This window comes from Neocloeon triangulifer, unplaced genomic scaffold (assembly GCF_031216515.1).
Source record: "Neocloeon triangulifer isolate White Clay Creek 2 clone unplaced genomic scaffold, ASM3121651v1 ptg000013l, whole genome shotgun sequence".
In the NCBI taxonomy this organism is placed as follows: domain Eukaryota; kingdom Metazoa; phylum Arthropoda; class Insecta; order Ephemeroptera; family Baetidae; genus Neocloeon; species Neocloeon triangulifer.
The window spans coordinates 6,626,736-6,652,973 of NW_026775555.1; the positions used below are offsets into that span (position 1 = coordinate 6,626,736).

At 41.6% G+C, this 26,238-nt stretch overlaps 2 protein-coding genes across 4 annotated transcripts; both read right to left on the reverse strand.

The window, feature by feature from the left end:
- Window positions 1-53: 53 nt before the first annotated feature.
- On the reverse strand, window positions 54-18,853 carry LOC132198639 (zinc finger protein 608-like). 3 transcript variants are annotated; one of them, XM_059622790.1, is made up of 6 exons: window positions 18,562-18,853; window positions 12,858-14,067; window positions 5,435-5,561; window positions 5,025-5,112; window positions 2,039-4,545; window positions 54-1,509 (listed from the first exon to the last, which is right to left on the reverse strand). In XM_059622790.1, exons 2-6 carry the CDS (start codon window positions 13,872-13,874, stop codon window positions 1,424-1,426), a joined length of 3,825 nt encoding a protein of 1,274 aa, XP_059478773.1. In that variant the 5' UTR covers window positions 13,875-14,067; window positions 18,562-18,853; the 3' UTR covers window positions 54-1,423. The 3 variants fall into 3 exon arrangements, with proteins under 3 accessions (XP_059478773.1, XP_059478772.1, XP_059478774.1); XM_059622789.1 differs by having other exon boundaries at window positions 18,558-18,853; XM_059622791.1 differs by having other exon boundaries at window positions 1,958-4,545; window positions 18,558-18,853.
- Window positions 18,854-24,102: 5,249 nt separating this feature from the next.
- Window positions 24,103-25,758, reverse strand: LOC132199033 (uncharacterized). The gene is made up of 2 exons (XM_059623406.1): window positions 25,610-25,758; window positions 24,103-24,879 (listed from the first exon to the last, which is right to left on the reverse strand). The coding sequence occupies exons 1-2, from the start codon at window positions 25,613-25,615 to the stop codon at window positions 24,103-24,105; spliced, it is 783 nt and encodes a 260-aa protein (XP_059479389.1). The 5' UTR covers window positions 25,616-25,758.
- Between the last annotated feature and the right edge of the window lie 480 nt (window positions 25,759-26,238).

The following is a 26,238-nucleotide window of genomic DNA, read 5'->3' on the forward strand; positions in this document are numbered from 1 at the left end:
TTTCATAAAAATATTTGGAGTTGATAGATCTAGAAAAGAAATATTGTTTCGGATTTATTGAATTAAAACATTTGCTTTTTTATTTCTATTCTAAAAAAGTTTTCATTTACATTACAAATTATTGATCGACAGCCTATAGTAGCATTATTTATGATAACAATTAAAATGAACAAAAATATTTTTATTTCACTTCATGTACACTGAACTCGACAAGGAAAATTACTCAATCATTTTTTCGTTCTCTATGCAATAGGTTTTTATTCGATTCGTTCATTTCTCTCTCTAAGGACTATGCAGTGAATAATTGTGATCACATCAAGATTTTTCCAACTTAGCTAGTTTTATACATACATGCATAGTAATCTAACATGGGATACTTGGATTTCTTCGTTTTTTCCTCTCGTAATTTAAATATCATACATTGATAATGTTCAAGAGTCGCTTGAGTGTAAAACCGGTGAAAATTCACTCGTAAAATTAATAAAATCATTCATATATTTATACTCTCGTGAAGAACGACTGCACCGCGTATACAATTCAGACAAATTAATCAATGGACATTGAAAAGAGAGGAATCAATAGCATGCGAGTTACAAATAAGCTAGCAAGTATGTCGTTCGATATTAAACCCTAGAGCTAGTAGAGATGTGAGTGTGTGTATTTATTTTATGGTGGTGCACTTTGATTTGCAAACTTTTTTTTCCGCATTCATTTGCTTTAATCAACACATCTTGAGTATTGTACAGGCCGCTCACTAAGTTTAGAAAAAAATGCTACAGCCTTTGCGGGACAAACATTATATTTTCAACAATTTGACATTCATGCGATCATGAAAATTAAAAGCAATTTGGTAAAATAAGTTTTTGACTTTTTGACTGCAAAAAGAAATACTCGTCCTGATCAGCTAATTTCAGCCTCGGACCGAGATCTCTTTGCACGGAAATTTACAAATATACACAAACAATTAAAGAAAAACTGAAGACAACCTCGATTCCCATGTAAGATTCACAATAAGAGCTCCGAAAAACCAACCCACACACTCAGAGGAGCAACTCCGTACATTTTCTCGTTTGATTAGAGATTTAATTAAAAAAGAGTGGCAGAGGATTTTGAAACTAAAAATTTCTCACAGCTGATTCAGCTTGTGTATTGGGGGACGATTCATAAAATAATCATATTCGTATAGAAAAATGGAATTTTACAGCCATTACTAAATATCTTAAGCTCTCGCTGATAAAACTTGAGAAATCAAGACTTGCGTGTGATAGTGTATTTTCTTTCTTTCTTTTGGTTCCTACTAAGAGTGTCAGGTTGCTGGATGATCTGCACAAAGATCTTCAATCTTCATCAATTCTGGACCGTCAACAACATTATATTTATACTAATAATTCTCATGTACACACTTCGCGGCGAAGTCTCAACGTTATTTTGGGGTCGATGCTGACGGGTAGACGGGGTTGACTACTGATGCAGCAGCTGCAGCCGCCTGCTGGGTCGCCAACACAGCCGCTGCAAAAAGATAAGGCAAAATTCGGTTAGTCAAATTTATAATAACAAATCGATTGTAGCACAATAGCAATTAAATATTTTAAGTAAGAATTATATACTTAATTTAATCGAAATAAAAATTAAATAATTTACAGAGAGACACAAACGCAAAATAGTCTAACATTTAGAAGATCAAAACTTGAACTACACATGATGAGGGCGATTCACTTTATTAATCCTATTGAACAAACTTATATAATTTTTTAAGTTTAATTTTAAGGAATCAAAATTTATTTTTTAATCTTTATTTAAATTTTCAGATAAGTGGGGCTATCAAGATTTTGACTGTGTTTAAATAAAGAAATAAAAGTTGTGTGGAATGACTAAAGGTTTTTTCAAAGTTCAGTCAAAGGAACTTGAATCGCACTCAATCTGCATAATTTAAGAAGGTAAAAAGTGTGAAACTAACTTTTCTCAACTTTTGAAGCTCGCTCTCAGTACGTGACCAGTTAATAAGATGAATCTTCGAAATCATTCAGCACGGGCTTACCTCCGTACGGGGTCGGGTACTGTCCCGGCAGAATGGGGTAGCCGAGGCCGACGTGCGTGTGGTGGTGCGTGTGCACGTGTCGCTGTGGCGGTGGCGACCGCATGGGGGGCGGCGCCAGGGGGTCCTTGTCCCCCGGCGCCGGGGTCTTGCTCGACGCCGGTGAAGGGCCCCCTGGCGCCGTCGCGCCCCCCGACGAGGGTCTCGGCGGCCCGCTGCGTCCAGGGGCCGAGGGAGGAGTGGCCCCCGGGACGGACGAGGGAGGCCCGCCGGAGCTGGGGGGCGTCGCCGTCGAGGGCGTCTTGGCCCCCGGGGTCGGCGACTTGAGGGCGCGTTCCTGCAGCTCGTGGATTTTGTGCGAGGAGTAAGCGTACTGGGAGGCGTGGTGCTGCAGCATGTCCAGGGCCTTGGTCGGCGCGCCGGCCGGCGGCCCCCGCGACAGGTCCTCCGGCCCAGGGTACCGCATCGGGGGGTGCAGGTACGGGGTGGCGCCGTAAGGGCCCGGCACCAGCATGGGGCTCATCCCCCTGTAGACGGGGTGGTTGGGGTCGAAGGGCAGGGTGCTGTAGTGCGCCGACTGCATGTAGTTGGGGTTGAAGTAGGCGTACGAGTTGGTCGGCGGGGGCGGCCCCTGCGTCTCCATCGTCGGCTTCACCCCCTCCTGCTTGTTCTTCTCCGCCGAGGACTCCTTTTTCTCAGGCTTGTCCTCTTTGGGCGCCGGTTTCGGCGAGTTTTTGCTCTTGCTGGACGGCTCCTTGTTGACGGTGGCGTCCAGCGGCTGCACGTCCTTCCGCTTGTCCGGCTGCAGCATGTAGCGGCGGTAATCCTCCTGCTGACGTTGGTACACGTGGTACGGGTACTCGTAGAACTTTTTGTCGCCCATCTGACTCTTCAGCTCGATGCTCTCTTTCAATATCTGGTGGTTTTCACTTTGCTTGTCTTTCACCTCACTTTTGATAGATTTGTTCAAAACCTGTCCTTGCTTGGTCACTTCCTTGTCCACCTTTTCTTCCTTGATTTTAATTTCCTTGTCGTCCACGTACTTGTCGACGACCACTGCTGCCAGAGGGTACGCCGAAGCCTCCAGGTTGTAAGGGTAGTAGCCATAGGGGTAGTAGTGGGGCGGCGCCTGCTGCGGCTGCGATCCGGGGGCACCTGGCTTTCCTTGCGCAAACTCCTCCTTCTTCTCCTTGTCCTTGGAAGGGTCCTTGTCGTCCTTGCCCTTGTTGTCAGGCACCGGCACCGCGTTCACCGGAAGGTAAGGCGTCTGGCCGTAGTACGGAAACATTCCGTACGGCCCGAGAGGCGCTTGGCCGTCCACCTTCTTGTCACCAGGTTTGGAGGGCGACTTGACCTCGGCGTCGACGGGAGCGCCGTCGTCGGAAATGTCCGAGTAGGCGGGACTCTGGACCTCTTCTCTCCCCTCGTTGGTGGGCTGAGTGAGGGGGAGAGGTGAGGAAGGCGCCACTTCCGAGGGGAAAACCAGACCGTTGTGTTGGTCTGGCAGCGGACTGCTGGTCGGCGACTTTCTTGGCGTCTTCTTCTTGGGGGTCAAGTTGGCAGGGAGGGGTGACTTTGGTGCCTGCTGCTTTTCCGGCTTTTCTTTGGCAGTGGGCGCAGGAGGCAGTGGCTGCACAGCCTTGATGGTCGGTGTTGACGGCGGCCGCTGCTGCACAGGCGGCGTGGGGATTTTCACCTTATACTTTTCACTGAGTTTCGGTTCACCCAGACTCGCTGGTTGCAACAACTTCGGGGGCGTGGGTACATTCAGCACTGGGTGCGGCCCAGGGGGCCGCGCCGCCACGGCAGGAGAGACCACGGGCTTGGCCACAAGAGGAAACTGAGGGGCAGTCGGAGGCGGAGCAGTTTGCTCCTCGGGAAACACAAGCACTTCCTTTTCAGGCTCAACCGGAGCACCTGGCGACACTGGCTGCGGCTCGGGGGTCGACTCCTTCTTGACCTCCACCTTGACCATCGGCGACGATTTTTCTGGCGAGGGACTCGCAGGCACCGAAGGCACTTCTGCGTTGCTCTCGTCGTTCTCCGAAAGGCTGATGGCGTCTTTCGAGTCAAGTTCCTCCTCGACGGCACCGTGCGCGTGCGACTGGTGGTACTTGAGGCCGTTGATGTGCTTGTACTTCTTCGAGCAATTCGGTTCGGGGCACTCGAGCAGCACAGGCGAGGCTGGAGGACTGGCCGTGGGGCCTCTGGAGCCCGAACGGCTGCGCTTTCCAGCGGCGGCGCCGTTGGGCTCCTCCGTCTCACTGGGTCGACCCTTGCGCTTGTTGTTGGTGTCGGGTCTGGGGAAGACGGGCACAGAGGGTGGCGCTGGAGAGCCAGCTGCTCCGCGACGACCTTTGGCACCGTTGCGCAGTTTGCTGTGCACCGAGGAGCGAGTCTCGGTGAAGTTGCTGAGATCATTTGCGGGCGTCGAGAAGGAGCCACGACCTCGCTTCCCTCTGCCCTTGGGCGCGCGAGCGTCGAGATCATCAGTTGGAGAGTCGCAAAATCTGAAATTTGAGGATGCATTAGAAATTTGTGAAGCAAGAAACCTAAATTTTTCAAGTATCATCCGACAAATTACAAAACGAATGAATTCTTTACGACGACTAATTTTTCTATTACATGTATTTACTTTCTAATTAATTATTCTATGCCTAAGAGGGATTTGAATCTCATTCTTATTCATACATATAAATTTATTCTAAAAAATACCTAATAAATTGAGCTGTTAAAATTGTCATAAAAGAAGCCGTGCTTTATTCATTGTTGGTTTTTTTTTTCTAGAAATTTGTCTAATTTGTACCTCAAAAGAATTTAACGACCAGCTCATCACTATCATTACGCATTTGAGGCGTTTGAAAAATCATTAAGAGACGGCCAACGCCCCGAGAAGGAATTTTCCAATCACGGAGGCAGAGTGCGGTTACGAGAGCCGGGAGACACTCGCTAACCGCTTAATTTATAGTGTACGTAGTGGTAGGTATACCTTGGTGGCGCCCAGTCGTGTTTAGTGCAGTCTAGTAGAGTTCCCACGTACGTTTTGCCACGCCATGTGACATTTACCACAAGCACACCTGCAAGACAATTTCATTTTAGTAGAATAATAGCGTAGCAGCACGACATATAATGTCAGTCTACTTCTTTCGTATGCACACCGGCGCATAAATTAATTTTAATGTATCCAACATTGTTGTTTTTGAACTTTATAATAATCTCGATACGTGTATGAAATAAGGGCAGATAATTGCAACATGACTCTACGGACAAGGATTTAAAAAATAAGATTTTTTATTATTATTTTGCCTATATATTTAATAACCCTGCAACAATTGTGGCGCCATCTTAGCGTTCTGGTGGCTGAACGTGAGGAGGTTATTACATTAAAAAGGTACTGACCTCCTTCTGTCTCGTTCCAGACGATACCCTCGAGGGTGACACTGGTGCCTGGTTCACAAGGGCCTAAGCAGTCTGGCTCTGTAATGGTGCCGACACTTGTTCCCACACACACATCGCTCACATCCACCTGCGAACAAGGAGATGAAAACGCACTTTGAGTTAATGAAATGAGTTGCGGTCGGAACACGCCGTGTATATCAAAGTTCCAAGCTGGAATTTGACTTGCAAAATAGTAGTGAGAATCGTATTGTTCACCACCGAGACGCAAATAACGGCGAACGCGGTAATAATTAAACAGCGACGCTATTTCGAGGCGCTGTGCTGGTTTATCGATTTTACGCTTCAACGTTTCCGACTGTCAATAAGGCGAGTGGATAGATTTTCAGTAATTCACGCTCGAGTGAGTATTTGATTGAGAGAACGTCTCAATCGGAAGAGACCTTTTACCAGCCTTCAAATTATTTACGCTGGAAGCTTATTTCAAGTATTGGAGAAATTTCTTCAATTTTTTGTAATTTCATGAAGAAGCAATTTTTTAAATGAATTTTTTTTTTGAATGGTTAAACTTGTCAAACATTATAAACATTAAAAGAAAAAAACATGTCACAGCAAATCAACAAGAGTTCTAGGGAGTTCCAATAAAAAATAAAAATTGATTTTATTACCGAATTAATTTTTTTATCTTTAAATTGAATTTCAATAAATATGAGCGTCTCAAATGATAAAAAAAACCTAAAATACTTAAGAAATCAAGGAAGTAAGAAATATCCACATAAATTCACATTTTGCTGTGCTCTATTCCATTATTTCATTTATATATTTTTTTAAATAATAATTTGTGATCAGTGTTAAGAACAAAAACCTAGTCAACCAAAGCTCACTGCGGCGATTGGGGTCTTTTTGATCTAGGAAGTTTTAGCAAATTTCTTGTGCCGTTTTTTTCCCAACAATTCCTTTTTTGGCTCGCAAATAATTTATTATTTTTTTCAACAATTTTATGAAAACAATGTATTAGCAACAGTAACAATAAATGGTTAAATGATTTGAGAAAAATTTAATAATTTAAAAAGCTTGTTTCCAAAAATGTATTTCCATGTTTTTCATTGTGATAAATTTATCTCCCCAAACGACAATAATTAAATTTTGAATTAATAATATATATTTGGGCTTAATAGGAGGAATAATAATGAAAAGGGGATTAAACACAGAGCCGAATTTCGAGCAGCGCGTGTAATAAAAGTCATTAGAGAATTACGCTCTGTATAATTTGGGCGTGCGGCTGGACGCATGAATATATTTAACGGAGAGAGCAAGTTTTAGCACGATCGGATGGATATATATTGTGTATAGTTTCCGAGCGTGTGTGCTCATGAAAAATTCGCCAACCGCCGACGCAGTGCGGCCGGTTGGCAGGGGTGAAGCGTGCAAGCTGTTTGCAGGCTGAAGGGGATCAGCGCGGAGGGTGGAAGAGTGGCAGGAGGGGCGCGGCGGCGGCGACGGTGGGATGCAGGCATTAATTATTGCTCGCTGCCTGCCTGCCCGCCGAGCGAATTCGTGCTTATTAACACGTATATCAGCCGATTACGTATAATGCGGGGAACGCGAAAGATGCAATCAGTCACCGGCTGGCTTGCTTGCTTGTTGACAAATAGTGTGTGCCGGTTTTAATTAATTAATCACGGCGTCGCGCGTGTTGAATTGATCAATTGAATAATTCCATCTAAGCGCCGGCTAAAAATTCGCTCTGATGAAGTCGGTTTGCGCGAATCAACCCGTGGGAATCCGCGTGAGCCATTATCCGATCCATTAGTCGCTACCCCAGAGCGCACTTTTGTTTCGATATTACTCATGCGCTGACCGCTGCAGCGTTGAGTACACGAGCGAGCAAATTATTCAAAATGGGTTCTAATTGCTGACGATTTAGCCAAACAAAGACTTGCACCGCTCTGCATATATTTCATTATCAAGAGCTTTTTGTTTTCCACCAAATTGATTTGGTTCATAAAAGTATACCAAATATAAAAATACGGAATTTTACAAAAATTTTGAAATTTTATAAGCTTTTTAAATCACGCTGAAGAGATTAACTGGAAAAAAAACGCTGATCTAACAGTAGGCCAAATTAAGTGATAGATAGTATGATATAAAATGAAAAAGATTTTTAATGTGAGAGAAAAATTGACTGAATTATTGAAAAAAGAAAAAAAGAAAAAAAACAGCAGCAGCAGGGCAAAATAAAATGACTAATTCTTTTTTCAGAATTGGAGCCCAGGAAACAATAAAATTTTGAATTTTTGCCTCTACTAAAACAGCGCGAAATTGCCATGAAAATTTTTATGTGATCGCAGAATTGGATTTTCCAAAATTTCAAGTTTCCAGTTTTTTTTCCGTCCGGTTGATTTAAATCAAAATCAAAATTTTTATTAATCTTCCTATGCTTAATCCTGCCAACGCAAACAAACTGAATTTAAATATTAAAAATACTTCATGATTCGAATTAAATATACCAATTTTTAAAATTTTCCATGAAATATACTTAGATTTGAATTTCATCAAATTGAGTTCATTCATTTCAATCAGACGATTTTGATTTTCTTTTCAACTAGAAAAATAGAGATTAGATTCGAGTTTTAATTAATGAGTGCTAATTAATCCGATCCTGCGTTAAATAGGATCTGAAATTTATAACCCTCGTCAAATGAAACTGAAAAAAAAATTGAATTTGTAAACATTACTTTATAGATCAAACTACAATTATAACTCAAATGAGTATGAAAAAAGAATAAAAATGCGATTTTTGTTTAAATGCAGACTTTTGCAAATAATTCTCTGCTTTTGATGAAAAGCCTCTCATCGGATTTTCGCCCTCTTTAATCCTTTCAACACTTTTGGCTCTCGTCGTTTTCCCTCTCTTTAATCGCGCCGGGCGGCGTCTGCAGCCTCGAGATGTGCTGACTGCGGCACCGGCGGCGGCGGCACAAAGCGCAAACTTTTTTTTCCAAGACCCTCGTCATTAGGGCGTCGAGCGGGCGACAAGCCGAGGCAAAACAGCAGTGAATGATACCGAGCACGTAATTTCGCAGCGGATCGCCGGCGGTCGGTTTGTGCAATGCAATACACACACACACACCAATATCGTGGGTGCCGCCGCCGCTGTGTTTTCACAGAGAGTTAGCTGCCTGTTACCACCGTAGTATTGATTTCTGCAGGCTCGCCGCGGCACACCGAGTCAGCGAGCCGACCAACCAACCCCCAGACAAGGGCTTACTTAATGCGATGGACAGATATCGCGCGCTGCTCTCTTCCGATTGACCCCAGAGGTGTCTTTAATAAAAAAATATAAAACCTTGTTTGAAGAAGTAATGCGTCTCTTTTCAAATCCATTTATTTTCCCGGCTTTTTCTGTTTTATAGCTTTTTGCAGTATTCATGACTGTGTATCAAATTGAACATAAATAAATAAATAAATTGGCACTCGAGGAGAAGTTCATGGAAGTACTCGTTGAAAAAAAAACGTTTGAAAAAAACTGCAACCCTAATTTACGAGCAAGGGAAAAAAATCTGCAAAATTGAAAAAAAAAAAATATTTTTTATAAAAAATTGTAAATTTCAATTCAAATAGTTTTTCGATTTTTTTTTTTAATTTCACAGATTTTTTAAATTTTTTCTTGCTTATGAAATAGGGTTGCAGACCGTTACCGAAACTGGTCAAGCCGTTTTGATTTAGAGTAAAAAAAAAATACAATTTTTTATTTTTACAAAGCTTGTTTTTTTTTCATGCTTCCCCCCGTCAATCCTTTCCTTGATAACAAATTGATCAAATTTTCGTGGGAAAATTGGTGCGGCGCCTTTTTTTAATTGCTTCCGACTATTACGAGTCGCGCAATCAATACGTGCTTGTCCGGGGCAATTTATATGCCATCAGAGATATCGATCTTAACTCCCCTATAAATTAAAAATTATGTCGACGTCGCAGCTTCTGGCGAACCACAAAATGGCTGGCGGGCCTAATGTCCTCCACCGCTCTGGCTCCCAAAAATATCCACGTGTGAGAAGCGAAATTAATGTTAAGAAAAGTAGTGAATTCAATTATTTGCTCTCTTTGGAATTAAGTGCGGTCGAAATTGAGACGCACCGGAAAGTTTTTTTTCAAGGGAAAAAATATATCTTTGACCATGACCTTGGGAGTGTCTTGTGTCTGCGACTGGAGAACTTTCGATATGAGGCTTTTTCTTTCCCTGAATCGAAAAGAAGCGCAGAACAAGTCTGGAATGAATTATTAAGTTTTATTTTTGCATGAGCAGGATTCAGTACGAATTTTCTCATAATGTCTATTTGATATTTGTAGGAAAAAATAAATAATTTAATAAAATACATAGTTTGACATTTCCTCACACATAAAAAACTCCAAAATTCTAATTAAACATTTAACAATTTTTTAAAATTCATCATGACATAAAATTAAGTGTTGATATAAAGAAGATAATTAATTTCAGGTTTTGCAAAGGAATCTGAGCAAGAAAACCAAATGATTCTAAAACGAATTAGAGCTTTTAAATTTCAACCTTTAATCTGAATTTTTCCAAAACAGATTAGAATTCCTGTTTCAAAATTTACAATTAAAACTTCAAAAACCATGACAAACAAATAAACACATGACTTTTCTACTTTCCTACCAAGTTTCGATTATAAAGGATGGCCCTTTTTTGTATATTTTTTTGATCACGTGTTTTTATATAATTATATAGGCTTCATTATAATTTCTTCCAATTAGAGAGCTACTAATTGAAAATAACGACGAGCGCGAATCGACAGCAAAGTAAATAAATAAAGACCCTTGTGCGAGCGTTTATAATATGATTCGATTAGAGTGGTAGTTATTCGCGTGGGCGTGGTGATTGATGCCGCGATAAAATTGCCTCGCTGAGCCTCTCTCAATAAAATAACGTGTTGTTTTCCATCATTAAATTATTTCCAACTCTCGAGTGCTGTTGGCGCGCCGGCGAGAGAGCAATTAGGTTGTAATTTGTAGCAATAAGACGAGCGTGAGCAAAAATGCGCGACGAGACTGCCCAGGGGGACAAGTTGGGTTTTTTAAATATAATATAATATATTCCGTCGGCCGGCGTCGTTTGCTCAACCTTGCATTTTTCGCTGCACCCGCATGAAACAATTCCCTACATTTATATTTTATTTTTGTACAAAATGCGATGGAAACCGTGACACCAGCGTGACTTGCATGTCAAGCATATAAGTGAAAGTTGTGTACGTTTATATGAGCTTTTTCAATTTGTGGTCGGAATTTATTTGAACGTTGTTTGTACAAGACACATGATTTACAGTCCCCCCATTAAAGAGACGTTAAATTGTTTTGAAGAGAAAGAAAAAATAGCGAGAGGATTGTTTCGCACTTTGCTAATGGATATTGAGTGCCGAGGCGGTTTGATAGTTTTCACAAAATGGCTTCTGCACGAATCACGCGATTGACACAGCCAAGTTGCATGGAAGCCGCACAAGGTTTGCCCGGGGAGTCGAAGCGATAAATTATTTGCCCGAGAGTAGGTTTTGCATGACTTCATTTAAAGCGCGTTTCTGTCGCTTTATTCAAGCTTGAAAAGTTTCAGTGCCGCCATCGCCAAATCACGGTTTGTAGGGTTAAGGATGCTCGCTGACCAAGGTCAAAAGTCAAGGTCAAGAGTGGCGGTCCAGATGGAATAAATTGCAAAAATTAGAAATCGGATGCATGCTTAGAAAAGGGTTCAATTTAAAAGAGCGCTAGAAATATAAATAAAGGAAATATTTTTGCTTTTAATTTCATTGCATTTGAATTAACTGAGAAATTTACAAAACTCGCATTTTGGGACACCTGCGTAGCCTCTAATTTCAAACCTCCTACATGTTTCAAAAATTATTTGCCCTAAAATATTTGTCCTAAATTATTTTTCACTTCTCATAAAATGCCTTTGTCATAGATCATTTCCTCCGAAAAGTAATTTATAATTCTAGTCGATTTTCTGGAAGGTACAAAATATAAAACTGAAGCAAACTTTCAAAAAGCAAACGCAGATGCCCGTGGCTGTGTCTTTGCCGGTGACAACGTTTCGAGGTGTCTGTCTAGTGTATAATTTTTAGATAGGCCCCCTCTAATTTGGTCCTAGCAAATTTTTGACTTTTTTATTATTGTTTTAGTCAATTCTTACAATTTTTTTTTTAAATATATTTTTTATTATCAAGCACGTATAAATATAATTTATTATTAATTTTTCTTGTGTTAATTCAAAGGATAAATTAAAATAAAATATCCAAGCTTTATCAATTTTTTAACATTTCAACTTAAAACACGCAGTTCTGTATATAATTTCTGTGAGCAAACCATTATAATTATTATTATTTTAATATTTTTTTATTACGTGCATTTTAGAGAATAAAAATTATAATAAAGCTTTTTGAGATGGGCAAAAGTTTTTTTTTTTTGCAGGAATTTAAAATTCAAATCGAAACCGCGCCTTTGACACATAATTTAATTGATAAAAGCTGAAGGCTGCAGCAGAATGCTGATTTATCTGGTAAGAAGATCTGCTTACGACGCAAGTCGATGTCAGAGATTGTTTGCGAACGTACGTAATGCTTTAATAATATATCAAGTTGAGTGATGAAGTAACAAAGAGGGATCGCGAGACAAAGCCGATTAACGCACGCGGTGCAGTTTTAAAATGAGCCAACTCGCGCGACTATTCAGACTACTCAAGACGTTATTATTCGTTTCCACCTGACGCCGATTCACTAATGGCGTAATCGTCGCTTGTTTAACAGCTCGTTACAAGGCGAATAAACACGTCGGCCGATCGCGGGTGACAAACAAGAAAACAAACTCGCGCGGCCTGCACTATTTGCAGATGCTCTTTAATTAAAACGTAAATATGCGCAACGATATCGTCGAAAGCGGCCACTGACGTAACCATTAATTATTTATTATTCCGGCTTCCTAAACAAATTGATTTGAGTACTCGATGCTCATATCGTGACAAAACAAACAAAGTTAAGATTCAAACAACCTCTTCATATAATATTGTTAAAATAAGTTGACTTCCAACAAATTTCACATTGATTTCAGCTCTGAGAAACTTTTCAGTCGTCAATTGCGGAATAAAAAATATATTAAATAAATAAAATATAAACCCAATATCATCTGGCGAAGCGCAAAAACCGAGTGAATTGCTATTATAAAAATATGCGAAAAAAACTTTCAAAACAATTTCGAGCAAACTGATAAATAAATTTTGAAATCTTAACTTTAATCTTTTAGGATGCAAGTTGAAAGTACTTGATTGATTTTTCAATGAAGAATGTATAAATAAAAGATCAAACTAAAAAGGCTTTTTATATCCCGTCAGAAAGAATAGAAACCGGATTATTTTTGTTACCTTTGCATCACTCACTCCGTTAGTGGTACAACTAACAGCGGGGGTCGTTTTCAGCTTCTTGCTGGGGGGCGGGGACGACGAAGCATCCTCAGTCTTGGCAGGGCTGGCGCACTGGGCCGCCGAGACCAGCAGGTCGGCGGCTGAGGCCAGCTTGGCGGGGGTTGAGGGGTTGGACCCGGCGGGGGTCGCGGGGGCGACGGCGGCCGCCGGAAACACGAGGGCGGGGGGAATGGGGGCAGTCACTGCGGCCGCCTCCGCATTGTTCACCTGCACTGCACACGTCTGCTGGGGGGCCGCGGGGGCGGCGACGGCCAGGGAGGCGGCCTCGGCCGGCGCCCCGTTGACCGCCTCGGACGACGGCTTGGCCGGCGTCTGGTGCTTGGTCTTGTCGCGCCGGTGGCCGCTGACGCTGCCGCGCTTGGCCGCGGGGCTGCCCTGGCCCGAGGAGGGGAAGTGCTTGGCCTTGGCCTCGGCCGCGTCGCCGTTGGTGCTGGCCGCCGGCGGCGCGGCCGCCGGGGCGGCCTCCGGCACCGGGGCCTTGACGATTTCGTGCTTGGCCTCCTTGGTGCCGGGCTTGGTGCGCTTGATTTTCATTTTGAGTCCCTTGTCGACGGTGGCCGAGTGCTCGACGGCGGCCGTGGCCGCCGCCGGACAGACGGCCTTGGTGCTGCTGCTGCCGCCCTTGGCGGGGGCGTTGGCGTTCGAGGAGGAGGAAGATCCGCCTGAGCCGCCGGTGGAGGCCATGTTGTTGTTGTGGCTGGCCTTGCCTTCGTTAGTTTTCTCGATGTCGGCGTCCAAGTCGATTATTAGGTTGCCGATGCCGATGTCCCACTCATTATCGTCGTCGAAATTGTTATTCGAGGCCGGCGCTGTTGCTGCTGTCGCGGGATCGGCCCCGCCGCGCGCACTGCCCTGCTTCGCTGCTGCACTCGAGGACAAAAGCTTCTTGCAGGGGTCTGCCACCTTTCCGCGGTGGCTGCTGTCCTGCAGCGGACTCTCTCTCATTGGTTCCGCCATGCACTTGAAAACAGCGCTGCGCCGACCTGGGCAGCACTGGCAATCGCGGGGCAACCACTCTGCGGCCTGCTGAGACGCTGCTGCTGCTGCTGGACAACGACGACGCTGCAGCTGCAAGGCCACGACTCGAGCAAAGTGCCGGCTGAACTCGCTGCCGGCCCGCGTGGGCCTCCAGATCCCAACATTCTAGGTTCTGAAATCAAAAAAGAAACACACCATCAGTATAAAATGAATAAATTAAAAAAAAAATGATTATTTTGTGATTCCTAAAATTAAAAACAGAGAAGTGCACTTTTCTGCCGCGCCCCGTCGCGAAAAACGGCCTGCAGGTGGTCAATGCTCTTGTAATTCTTATCTAACTCGTTTTAAGTTAATCTAATCTGTCTTTTAAGACACAGTAATTAGGTCACACTTTTCCCCCAACCCATTTAAAACGTATAATCAATCCTTTCGGAAATCCAACTTTCACGTTGACTTGCTAATGCGACACCAGAACTATTTGGCAGGAATCTGTTGTATGACAAGACTGTGTTTGCTCAACCACTTTGACAGCAAATAAATGAGCAAACACATTTTTGGCGTTCTGCGAATTCCGCCCACAAAACTTTGTCACATACGCAGAGGCACCACAGAGCGAGGCTAACGCTCATATATATTTATGGCTGTTTGAAAGGATGTGAAACAGGGAGGGTCTGACCACAGCGGCTCCTCTTTTTTGCACGCATGATTTTACGTCGATTGCCTAGACGGAAAAAGAATATTTTAAAAAAAAAAATATTAAATACATTAATTTTTAAATGAAAGTGAAAGATTTTAATTTTATTTTGTCACACACCACATTGCTTTGTTAAATTTTTTAAATGAAGTTGAAGTTGTACTCTAATGAGTTTTGAAATGAAAGCAAATAATTTTATTAATTTTAAAATGATAGTGCAAATTTAAGTTTTTTGGTAGAATTTCACGATCGAGGGGTTGATTCCTGGTGATTTGAATTTAAAGTCAGCTTTTTGTGGATGGGATTTGTGAGTTGTTTTTGTTTAAGAAAAACACACGTTCCTCTATTCTGACCAAAATTATTATAAAAATTATGTTTGCATTTAAAAATGGCGGATTTCTCCTTATGCTTAATAAAAGAGTTAATTTGATGTTGAATAATTGGAGAATAACGAGTTGCAATTAGCTGGGGAGGCGCTTTCGAGACTCTCCCTTGAGCGACTTTTTTGTCGCCGCGGTCTCCGATCCATGCGCGCCTTGTAATTTGTAATGAGCGCGTCTAGCAGAGGCGTTGTTTACAAAGAGGCGACCGTTGTAAGTGCGAGTTGTGTAAACTTCTGCTCAATCAATACCGCACCTCTCTGCGCTTGCCAAGCCAAGTGTCCGCTCGAGGAAGAAAGAAAACGCAACGCTCGTCTTCAACAACACCGAGACTTTAACAAGACGACGCGCGAGTGAATAATCGGGCCGCTGAAAACTATTTGCTCGCTTCCGTTGCGATTCTCGCGATTGATAAACCGCCGCACGAACCCAAAGGAACCTTACTGCAGACATGGGAAAACAACTTCCGCCGGAGTTAAATGGCCCCGTGAATTTCGAAAGGCAACGAAGGAAAGGCAAAAAACCATCAAACCTCTTTCAGATGGAATAATTTAATTATGCATAAAATTTATAATAATTTCTTTTTAAGGTGGATAATAAAATTATGTTTTGAGGCTCACTTTTACGGATGCGGTCTTTTTTTATAAATAAAATGTAAAATCTTTGCTGGTGTCTTTTCAATGTTTCCCTCTCAATAATTTATTTTTTAATGAATTTTCTATAAATTTAAACAACAATGATAATGAAGCTAAAAGATTTTTACAAAGCTTTTCATTGTTAATTGAATGGTAACACTCGAGGTGGATTTCATGAAAAATTGAAACCGGGCGAACTTCGTTGCAAAGAAAAATGAAAAAATAAAGGACAACTGACCCCAAAGGCGACCTGCGGTCTGCTGGTACTTTAAAACCTAGGATTTCTTGTGTCCGACTAAAACTAAGTGGGAGGAATTAATAAAAAAAGTAAAAATAAAATGGGAGAATTTAATTTTAATAAACAAAATTTGCAGAAATTAATTAAGCAAAAGAGTCAGTCAACAGTGATACTGTGATTTTGGCAGAAATTTCCAGGGCAATGAACCCAAAGACTTTTCTGGCAAAATCACAGTATTCTGCCGCACTACTGGTTAGGACAGCTGTTTCGGCCAATCCAGGCCTCATCAGCTAACCTGAGTGCCGGTCCTGAGTACCAGCAGACCGCAGGTCGCCTTTGGGGTCAGTTGTCCTTTATTTTTTCATTTTTCTTTGCAACGAGGTTCGCCCGGTTTCAACTTTTCATTGTAATTTAAATTTTGCATACTTTTAATTTTTTAAAACACAATTTTGGCAGATATTGCCAATAAATTCGCTAGCAAATAAAAAATTTAATTTACTAGAACCGTAAAATATTAATATTTTTATAAGTTCATACAATTTTTATATAAAGTAATAAAAAACCAACTAGTTTTGTAAATTCTTTTGAAAAAATTTTGTGAAGAACTAGAACAAATCTTTTCCGAATTTAAATATGGCCGCAAAAAAAGTTTTCTCTAAAGTTGGGGATTTCAATTATACGCGGTAGTCAATGGAGTGCCGAAATGTTAAAAAAAATCGCGTGGTATTGAACTTCTGAAGCTTGCTGGCCGGAGCAAGGAAACCTCAATTAAGTGCATGACGACCAAGCGCGCCGCATGATCGATATTATTTTAATGACCCCTTTTATCTGCTGGTTTTTGCCGGCGCGCGGTGGCGACCGGAAAGAGGACCAATTAGCCGCGACCGAATTGGATTATGTCGCCTTTGCTTTGCTTCATCCCTTATTAAACGAAAATTTAGCACGTTGATATTCCATTGCCGGCAAGAAGTATACAATAATAACATGTAATTAACGAGCGCGGCGGCTTCTATACTTCTAGACCAACGTGTTCTGATTTTATCGCCACTTTAACGGCATAAATTATGGTGTTCGATGGAAATTACACGAACATTCCGGTGAGGCGCATTAGCCGCAGGCCCGCGGCGGAAACGAATAAACAATTTGACACAAAAATGTACTAGAAATGAGGGTATTTAGCCGCAGAAGTAAATACGGACAGCGCAATAAAACATTACATTGCATTTCTCAATCATCAATTGGAAAATCCAACCAACCAATTTATTCTTAATTAAAAAAAAAAGCTTAAATTTTTTTTCGTGGTAGAATTTAGAGTTTTCTTAATAAGCATCTCACAAAACCTATCAAGGAAAAGCCGAATTTAAATTCAAATCACCAATTTATTTTTAAATGGTAATTTTTCTCGGTAATAAAATAAAATCTATATAAATCGATTAAAAATGTAGTGAAAAATTGGAATATATAACTTTTTACTCAGAGTTTCAAATAAAAACTTGAAAAATTATGAATAATTCAGATAATGTTAAAACACGTAACAAGTTTGCAGACTGGATCAAAATTAACCAAGATGGCTGCAGGTCAAGATTAAAATTATTTTTAAATGAAATAATTCCAGCGAAGTTTTCGTCCGAATAAAAAATTATATAAATTATTCAGAAGTTGCTTGTCTTGCAATAATTCTTCGTTGAATCGCTACTTCAATTATCATTATTTTAAATCTTTTTTGCACAAAACTTTGACTTTCGATTACACAACCACTTTAATGCGATTTTATTGCAGTAGTTGATTAACAAGCTCCCCGAACAACCCTCTTGAGATAAAACCCATTCCGGATATAACTTATTTTATTGGACGACGTGACATCGAGGAGGCTCGCGGCTCGCAACCCCTCGCGCCGCCCCCACAGGGTTGCACGGAACAACAACGGATTATCTTCCGTGTGACCTGAGCATTAGTGCATTATTCCAGGCTGGGGGTTGCAACGTCTGCTAGATGCGTACAAATGTTATACCTAGACCAGTGACTCGCCATAAAACATGATGGAGGCGAACCGCCGAAGGGCGACAACAATCAATGAACACACTTTTTCCATTTGTAGGCACGGACGGAGGGGAGGGCGATCGCGGACGGGGAAAAACATACACAATTCATCGAGCAGCGGTGCATTATTTATCATTCGGAAATACATAAAGGGGTGGGTGGGCCGATCAGGGGGATAATTTCTTCAGAAATGACTGTTTTTTTTTTTTTGTTCACCCGAGTGGGGAGTCAAACTGACACGAAAGACCTTGCGCGAGAGAGATCTCACTCTGGGATCGGCTGCTTTTTTTACATTGGTTCGTTCGACCGGCCAACAATCGAAATATAAAGAAGCGAAAAAGAAAGAAGAGTCGCTGCTTAAAATTCACCATTCTGCGGCGGCACGGCCCTTGCCTGCTTGACAGGCAGACAAGAGGGAACTGGTTCTCAGTGCGCATAGCCGATGCGTCAACGCAAACACACATACACGTATCCCCCGTGAATATGAATTCGGCCAAAAATGCAAATTAGCCAGCAGATCCGACTCGCACGTAGTCATCAATAGGCCTATTGTTCTAGGGTTTAAATGTTCACCTACGTCGTACTTGATTGCGACACACCGCTGAGATTATAATTAAATATAAATGACGTCGGCTGCAAAGGAACTCGGTTAATTTAAATAAATAAAAAACTCACCTACGACTAATCCAGAGATTATTAGCAACGGTTTTCAGCATGGCACAGAGCAGTATCCGATTTGTGAAGCACCTCCGCGATGGTCGTGAATGCGTGTGTGTATAGATCGCTTGTGTGCGCAAAACACCACCACCACCACTCATATAATCCGCGGCACACCTTGGGCCGCCGACTGGGTCGTGTTTGGGCCCTGGAATCGGTCTCAATAATCGGCGAAACGCGAGAAAAGCGGTGCGAGAGAGCTGCCGTCAATACACGGAGAGCGCGTCGGCAGCCCCCAACAGAATCTCCAATTGAAACAGGAGCGCCAACCGAACGGCGCGTGAGTTGACACGGTACCAACGTGACAGACGAGCAAACGAGACGAGAGACGCCCTGAAATTTCTCGTTGGCGGCGCCAACGAGACGCTGACGGTCTCTCGCAACGACCACCACAAGTATCCGCCGTGGCCGTTGACGCGCGACCGCGTGCGGCCCGCGAATTTCCCTTCGCGCCCTTCGGCGTCGCCACCCTTTGCGAATTCGCCAACCCTTTTTTCCTGCAGGCGCGAACGACGATTGAAGGGCGATTTTTGTTTCGGGCGAGGTTCGCTTTTTCCGGCGCAAAGTGGCGAATCGCGTGCGTCGCGGCACGGCGGAGTCTTGCGGTGGGCCGCGGCCAAAGTTGGGCTAACTGGAGGCTGATTTTTCATGGCTGGCAGAGGGTGATAAATTCTCTAGTACTTCTCATCAAGATTGCCATGTGTCGGTGTGTATGGCAAGCAAAGTAGTCATCGAAGAGCGAGCGCGGCAGCGTATTATTATTATCTTTTATGCAGCGCACGGCCAGCAGCAGCAGGCAGACATTATCCGCGACGCTGGCTATTTTCGGAGGCCGCACCACTTCCGACTTTCCACATTATTTGATTTTTTTTTAATTTACTCCTAAAAATGCAAATCTTTCACTAATCAAAGTGAGAAGTTTAACGAAATCAAGTGTGAAATTGACGCCTCTTATCTAGCTGCGCTTGTACAAACTTCTTCGCATCTTCGGCCATGCGATTATATTTAATTAATGAGCGAGGCGCGGTGTTTTTCATAAAGATTAGGTGTGCGCAAACATATAGTGCTCTCGAGATAATAATAATTGATTTTTTAATAACAATAACACGCTTTTAATGGTGGCAGTCGGAATTCTTTATTCCTCTTTTCTCGGCTCGCAACTGGGCGCATAAAAAGCAATAAAGACTGACCTTGCCTTTTTATCTCGCCGGAGGGAGTATTTTTTTCCTCCTCGATTAGGCCCTTATTTTCGTGTAATTTACGTCCAAATGTATTAGCCTTTCCGTGAAAATAACACACCGTGCAAAAGCAATCTGATTTTTTTCTTGTATAGAATTGTCAGAAAGGTTCGTTTTCGTAACCAGTTTTTAACATCAAAAATATAAACAGAGAAAACCTTTTTACCTTTTTTAATTCCTGAATTTAAATTGAGAACAAAATAATTCCCTAGAAAATTTAAATGCTCCAATCAAGCTCTAATAATAAAAATAATTCATCTGTATTTTCAGGGGTGTACTGAAATTTCATTCTATTTTTTTTTTTTTTTGCTTTGCCTTAATTAATACGCGTTTGATTGTTGCTGATTTTTTTTCATTAAATAAAAACTATCTTTGGCTGCTATCTGCGTAGCCAATGAGCTGCAAATTATTTTGAAAATGTAAATGAATCATGTTTTGTTGGAAATTTACAATTTAATAAATAAAGGAGCCGCAAATTTTTAAATATATAAAAATACAGCATTTGAAATTTTTAGATTTATTTTTCCTTCTTTTGCTCAATTTTTGTTGAAAAAATATTTTTTTTACTGAATGTAAGTGAAAACTTCAGTTTTATTTTCTTACATTACAAAAAAAAACGTGCCAAACCGGTGTCGACATTGAAAATAAATTTTCCGCTTCATCGCACTCTTGATGTGCAGCTTTGAAATAACCAATCAGTATAAAATAAAAATCAAGCAGCCCGCGGCGAAACATTTGTTTATTTGTACTCATTCAATTCCCTCCGCTTTCATTTGTGTAATTGAATCGTCGTATATAATATTGAGTTTCACTTTAATAAATCAGCAACAATTATCCTTTGGCGCGCTTCCAAAAACTATGCATGTACTGCCGGACCGATAACTGGATGCGGGGCAATTAATTATGATCAGCGGCGATCGAATGATGGGCGTTTTTCCGGGATCGAACGTTCAACAAAGGTGGGCTCTCGAAACAAAAGCACCGGGGGCCGCCGCCGCTGCACAATGGGCGAGCAGCGCGATATAATAAAAGACTATACAGCAAAGTGGTAGCCCCTCTTTCTCTGCTGCAGCCAACGTACTAAATGGATTGTATAATTCTGTATACAAGCGTGGTAGTCGCCGCGCCATGAAGTGTTGAGTCGCGCATCGCACACTCTCTTTCATAAGCAAAGCGAGGGATCTTTCAAAAGTACATATATATGTGCAAACACGTGCAACGCTTTGCTTATGGTCCCGGCGGCACATTCTGCGCATTCGTGATGCGCCGCTGCTCTCTCGCTCCAACCGCGGAATTCCGCACTTTTTAGTTTCTTTTATCGATTCGCAGTTGAAAGCTTTAAAAGGTAATTCGTTCTGCTTGAAAAACAGTAGGCTGCAGAAATTGATCTTGATAAAAAAAAAAACAAGATTAATAATTAATTATTACTTCTCTTTATTAGTTCTTAATCTTTTTTATTGAGATCAATTACCAGGAAGAATTACTTTTTAAAGCTTTTTCAAATAATTTTTTAATAAAATTTTGAAACCTTTTAAACAAATTGTACAGTTTAAAAGGAAAAAGTGCAAAATTATTAATAAGTAATTCACAACGCAATTTAGTTCGGAAGTCTTTTGATCGCTGCAGGAGAAGCAGCAAAAAGTGTAAAGTAGGCTTTCCGTCGGTCACATGTGTCAAGAAATTGCCTAAATTACAATCTCAGTAAGCCAAATTAAGCGGCTTGGAGCAAAAAACGTTGAATAATTATAAGCTCCGCAAATATAAACAAAAAAAATCAAAGGCGTGTACTATACATGAATGAGTTTCGCGCGTCAAAATATAATAATTATGAAAATAAAAAAGTTCAATTTATTAGGGAAGCTTCTTTTTTTAAATTTTAGAAGAATTTTAATAAAAATGTGTTCGTTTTCAAATCACTGGATTTCACTTCCACTTATCCAATCTTTTGTTAAATCTTAAAAGGTTTTTTTCAACATTTATTTATTCTGCCAGTATTTGAATAGTCTGTGGAGTGTCAACGTGGACAAATTAAAAAACTATGCGCCGCTCATTATCTCGCTTGTTCCTTTTGTGATGATTATTATGTTTTTTGTAACGCGAGTCGCTCTGGTTCGAGCACAATTTCCGGCTCTTGTGTGTGTGTGTGTGTGTGTATTCCAGGTATGGCATTGAAAAGTGGCGGCCGAACAAATGTGCAGTCACACAAATCCAGAAAGACATATTTTCAGCGTGTGTAGCTGCGGCTCCGTCAGATAATTACAATAGGAGGCAGCGGAGAGGATAACATGTTGGGTTTGCGTTTGAAACCAAAGGGTTCTGACTGAGCTATGCAGCACTAAAAGATGTGAGACGGCTTGTGAACTAAATGAAGAGTGAGCATGTTGATAAAAGCAGCGCGCGGCGGTTGCTTGCGGTGGCGCGGCAGCTTGGGCGTCGGGCGCGCCACGGCCGCTGCTTGTCGTGGCCCTCGTGCCGACTGGAAAAGGGCCTGACTTTGTCATACAGAGGCGAACGATGTTTAGTTTGATCCTCTGCCTGCGCGCTACCCCGCCAGCAGCCGCCCGCCCTCCCTTCCTCCCTTTCTGCACATACTTGTGGGCACCCGACATACACACTACCCCGTACCTATACCCATCCTCCAGACGTAAACCGCTTTCATAAAAAACAACTTTCCTGCCCCTTTCTTTCCTCATACAAAACTTCCATTATTCCATGGTCAAGACCACCCAGCTTTTTATAAAAAATTTTAATTAAATTTTTTAATTTTTTTCATAATTAAAAAAAAACGTTTTTATAATTTTCTTATTTTGGATGTTTTTCAACAAGGCGTTAAATTTATTTTCGTTGCAGTGCGTTTGGATTCTCGTAGCGTGACGCATGAGAGGACGTAAGGAGCGAATAAAAGACTAGGGAGCACCAAGCAGATGAAAAAGAAAGAGCCGCTGCGGGCGACGAGCTCGATTGAAGTGCAATCGACTCAAACTCTCTACAGTCCTGCCACCTCTCGAGTCCTTCCCGAGTTTTTTCACTCCGCCTCAAAGTGGCGGCCAAAATCGGAACTAATTTTTAGCGCTGGATAAACGTGCTTATCGAGCTGCGCTGTTTGTTTGCGAAGTTCTCGGTTTTCCTGCTATGATGTTTGTTGCCAGTGAGAGACTCACTCACTGTTCGATTGGGAAATTAATTGGAACTCGTTGTGGGAGGCTGGGAGTGGAATTCTACAAATTAATTACGCGATACATTAGGTGGTTTCTGTAACGCAGTACAATTCTGTAGTACTGCTTCAGGCTTTTTTAGCTACAAGAGCCGATGAAATTGATTGCGGTTGCGTAATGGTCCGGTCGCAAATGAAGGATAAACGCGACAGAAATAAACCAAGCGGAAGTAAATTTATGTATGAAAAAAGCCCAAATAAGACATATTCACTGCACATATTGAAAAGATTATTGTGCGTTTAATAAATGAAAAACTTTTCTCAAAAATAAACTTATCAAAATATAAATTTAATTGGATGCTTTCTGTGAATGTTTGAATAACATAAACACGATCAAATAAGGCAGCGTTTTATGTAAATTATTTCCGGGTCAATGATAATTAAGTTGTTTTATTGATATTTCTGTAAGGGAAAACCTAAGAAGGTTCTTTCTCCAGATATTAACAAAAGCCAAATAACGGGTAAAAGATAGAAATCTAGAATTATGTATTATCAAAGAAAAATTTTAAAACCTTCAATATCAAATTTTGTATGGTCTTATACGGGTTTTTGTTATTATTGTTGATATTTAAATAGAAAATAGTAAAATTTTAATAAAAATAGTCTTTTGTGGTTTTTTCTGGTTGATATCAACATAATTTTTTTTAAATCCACATAATTAAATTTTATGACTATATATGAACGTTATTTGTTGATTGAATGGAATTGGCCTAGATATATTTAGGGATGAGAATTTAAAGTTGATTTTTTTCGGATCAAATTATCGAGTCTTTATGGTCAATTCAAGCTTCACATAATTGGTTTCACCTAATTTTGTACAACATATAGTTAAATTTCATCTTTTGTTTAATACATGAAAATAATTTTTTAGTGAATCGCTATGAAAATTTCATCGAAAATAAAAGTAAAAAAATTGGTGTTTTATACTCAATTTTATTTGCATAAATGGTAAATTGATTTAGCTTTTAAATCATTTTGGAGGAAAAGTCAAAGTCAAAATAATAGATTCTATAAAATTGATATTAAATTTATTGAAAAGAAATTGATTAAACTAAAACGGTGGTAGAGCAGGCAACTGAGTTCCGACCGCTCCGAGGCTATTGGTGACGGTGTTGGCCGCATTTCTGGCCACTTGGGCCGCCTGCTGGGCGTAGGCAGCTTGCGTGGCAGCCCTGGTGGCCTCGGCCGCTTGTGCCTGGAAGGCCGCCTGGGCGTTGTAGGCAGCCTGGGCCGCTGCGACTACCTGTGCGGCGGCCTGGGCGGCCGGCGAAGTGGCCGCTCCCTGGGCCTGGAACGCGGCCAGGGCGGGAAAGAGGCCGCTGGTGGTGGTGCTGGACGAGGCGCCGATGGGCACGGCGCCCGCGCCAGAAAGGGTCACCGTGGCCGAAATGGGGCCTCGGGCCGGCTGCACGATGCTGTTGCTGGTGGTTTGCAGGCCGCTCGCTGCCGCAGCCACCCCCAGTGCCGCGCCACGGGCCGGAGGCGTTGGGGTGGCCAGCATTGTTGGGGTGGGTGTTGGAATAAGCGAGGACGGAACGGGCACGGGGATGGGAATGGCAACAAAAATCGGCGACGCGGCATCCCATTCGTTCTGGTGGTGCAGCCCGCCGCGAGAATGATGCTCTTTCCGGTTCGATGGCTTTGCAGGGTGGATTTTGGGAGCAGAGCGAGGGTGGCCGGGGTGCCAAATGAAGGGCGGCCACTTGCTGGGCGCGGGGATGCTGCTGGCGTCCCACTCGGGGGAGAAGTGCCGAGGGTGCCAGAGATACACCCTTTGGCCGCCGCTCACGTGCAAGAAAGTGATAAGACACAAAGTTGCGAGGGCCAACTGAAATTTGCACAAAACTTTTAAGAGTGTTTTTCTTGGCCAAGATATATTATATACAGCACTAACTTTTAATCTCTCTGTTCACATTAAACGCACTAAATAAAGTGTGGTCTTCCGGAAAATTGATTTTATATAGTTGCTATGGAATTTGCAAAGCTTCTGCGTGCAGAGCAAAAACGAATTGGCATTCAACAACATGGAAAAGGTCAACTTAAAACAACATTGATTGAAAAACATAAAACATTTGGAAATGTTTTCACAAAGCGATTAACATTTACCGAACAATGTTGAATAATTTGCAAGCTTTTGAGGAGCAGTTTATTTTCCCAAAATAATTTGGTTTTAAGAATCTGTCAACAGATTTCTAAATCAGTGAAACGCGTAAAAAATACATTCTTTTTAAACGCTTATTAAACGCCACAAAATTTTACTTTTAACAGCTATATTTTTCATCAGAATTAGTTATTACGAGATGTTATTATTTTATTTACACACAAAATCTATTTTAATTGATAAAATATAAAATTGAAAACCAAGGATTTTATGTATAAATTCGTTTAATTAATAATGCAATTAAATGAAGCTTCATTAATAGTTTAACAAAAGCATTTTGTCTAATTTATTTGATATAGAATTACTAAAATTTAAATTAAAAAAGAATCTTAAAAAAATGCTTATTTTTTTTGTGTTGTGTTGAATATTAAAGAAGCAAGAAAAGTTATCACCGTACCTTCATGTTGCCGAGTTCATGACTGACAGATCGATTCCTCTCGATTCTGCTTTATAAAGATTCACTGCTCCACATCGAAGCGAATAATTTTATTGCTTTACAATGGAAAATATTTGAGTGTGCAATAATAATTTGTACTCTGCACGCTATTTGCTTTCCTACCTCGGCATAAGTTTGCATTCAAAGTGCAATCTCGATTCGTTTTACAGCACGGCTTGCATACACACACGTAACAGCAAATAAATATGCAAATACGTAAAGCTATGTCAATTTGTATCTTCGTTCCAGGGAGCAATATTGCACTATTTCATAATTCAGCGAATTTCTAGAAATATATGTAGAGCCTCGTTTTATAAGAGGCCGTATTGGAATTATTCAGAGATCGAAACGAACGCGTATATAGATATAATTTAATTTCCTCTTCCTGCTCCAAGCAAATTTCGCCATACAACAATGCAAAATTAGTGGATTATCCGCGGCAGAGCGGAACTCTCTGGCACACACTCAAGGCCGCGGCGGGCGACGTCTCACAAATTTAATTGATGATATTCGCATCTCTCATGTACGACGCAGCAGCTGATGGAAACAAATTCCTTTCGAGCGAGCGCAGCTCTTTATCTCCCATGTGC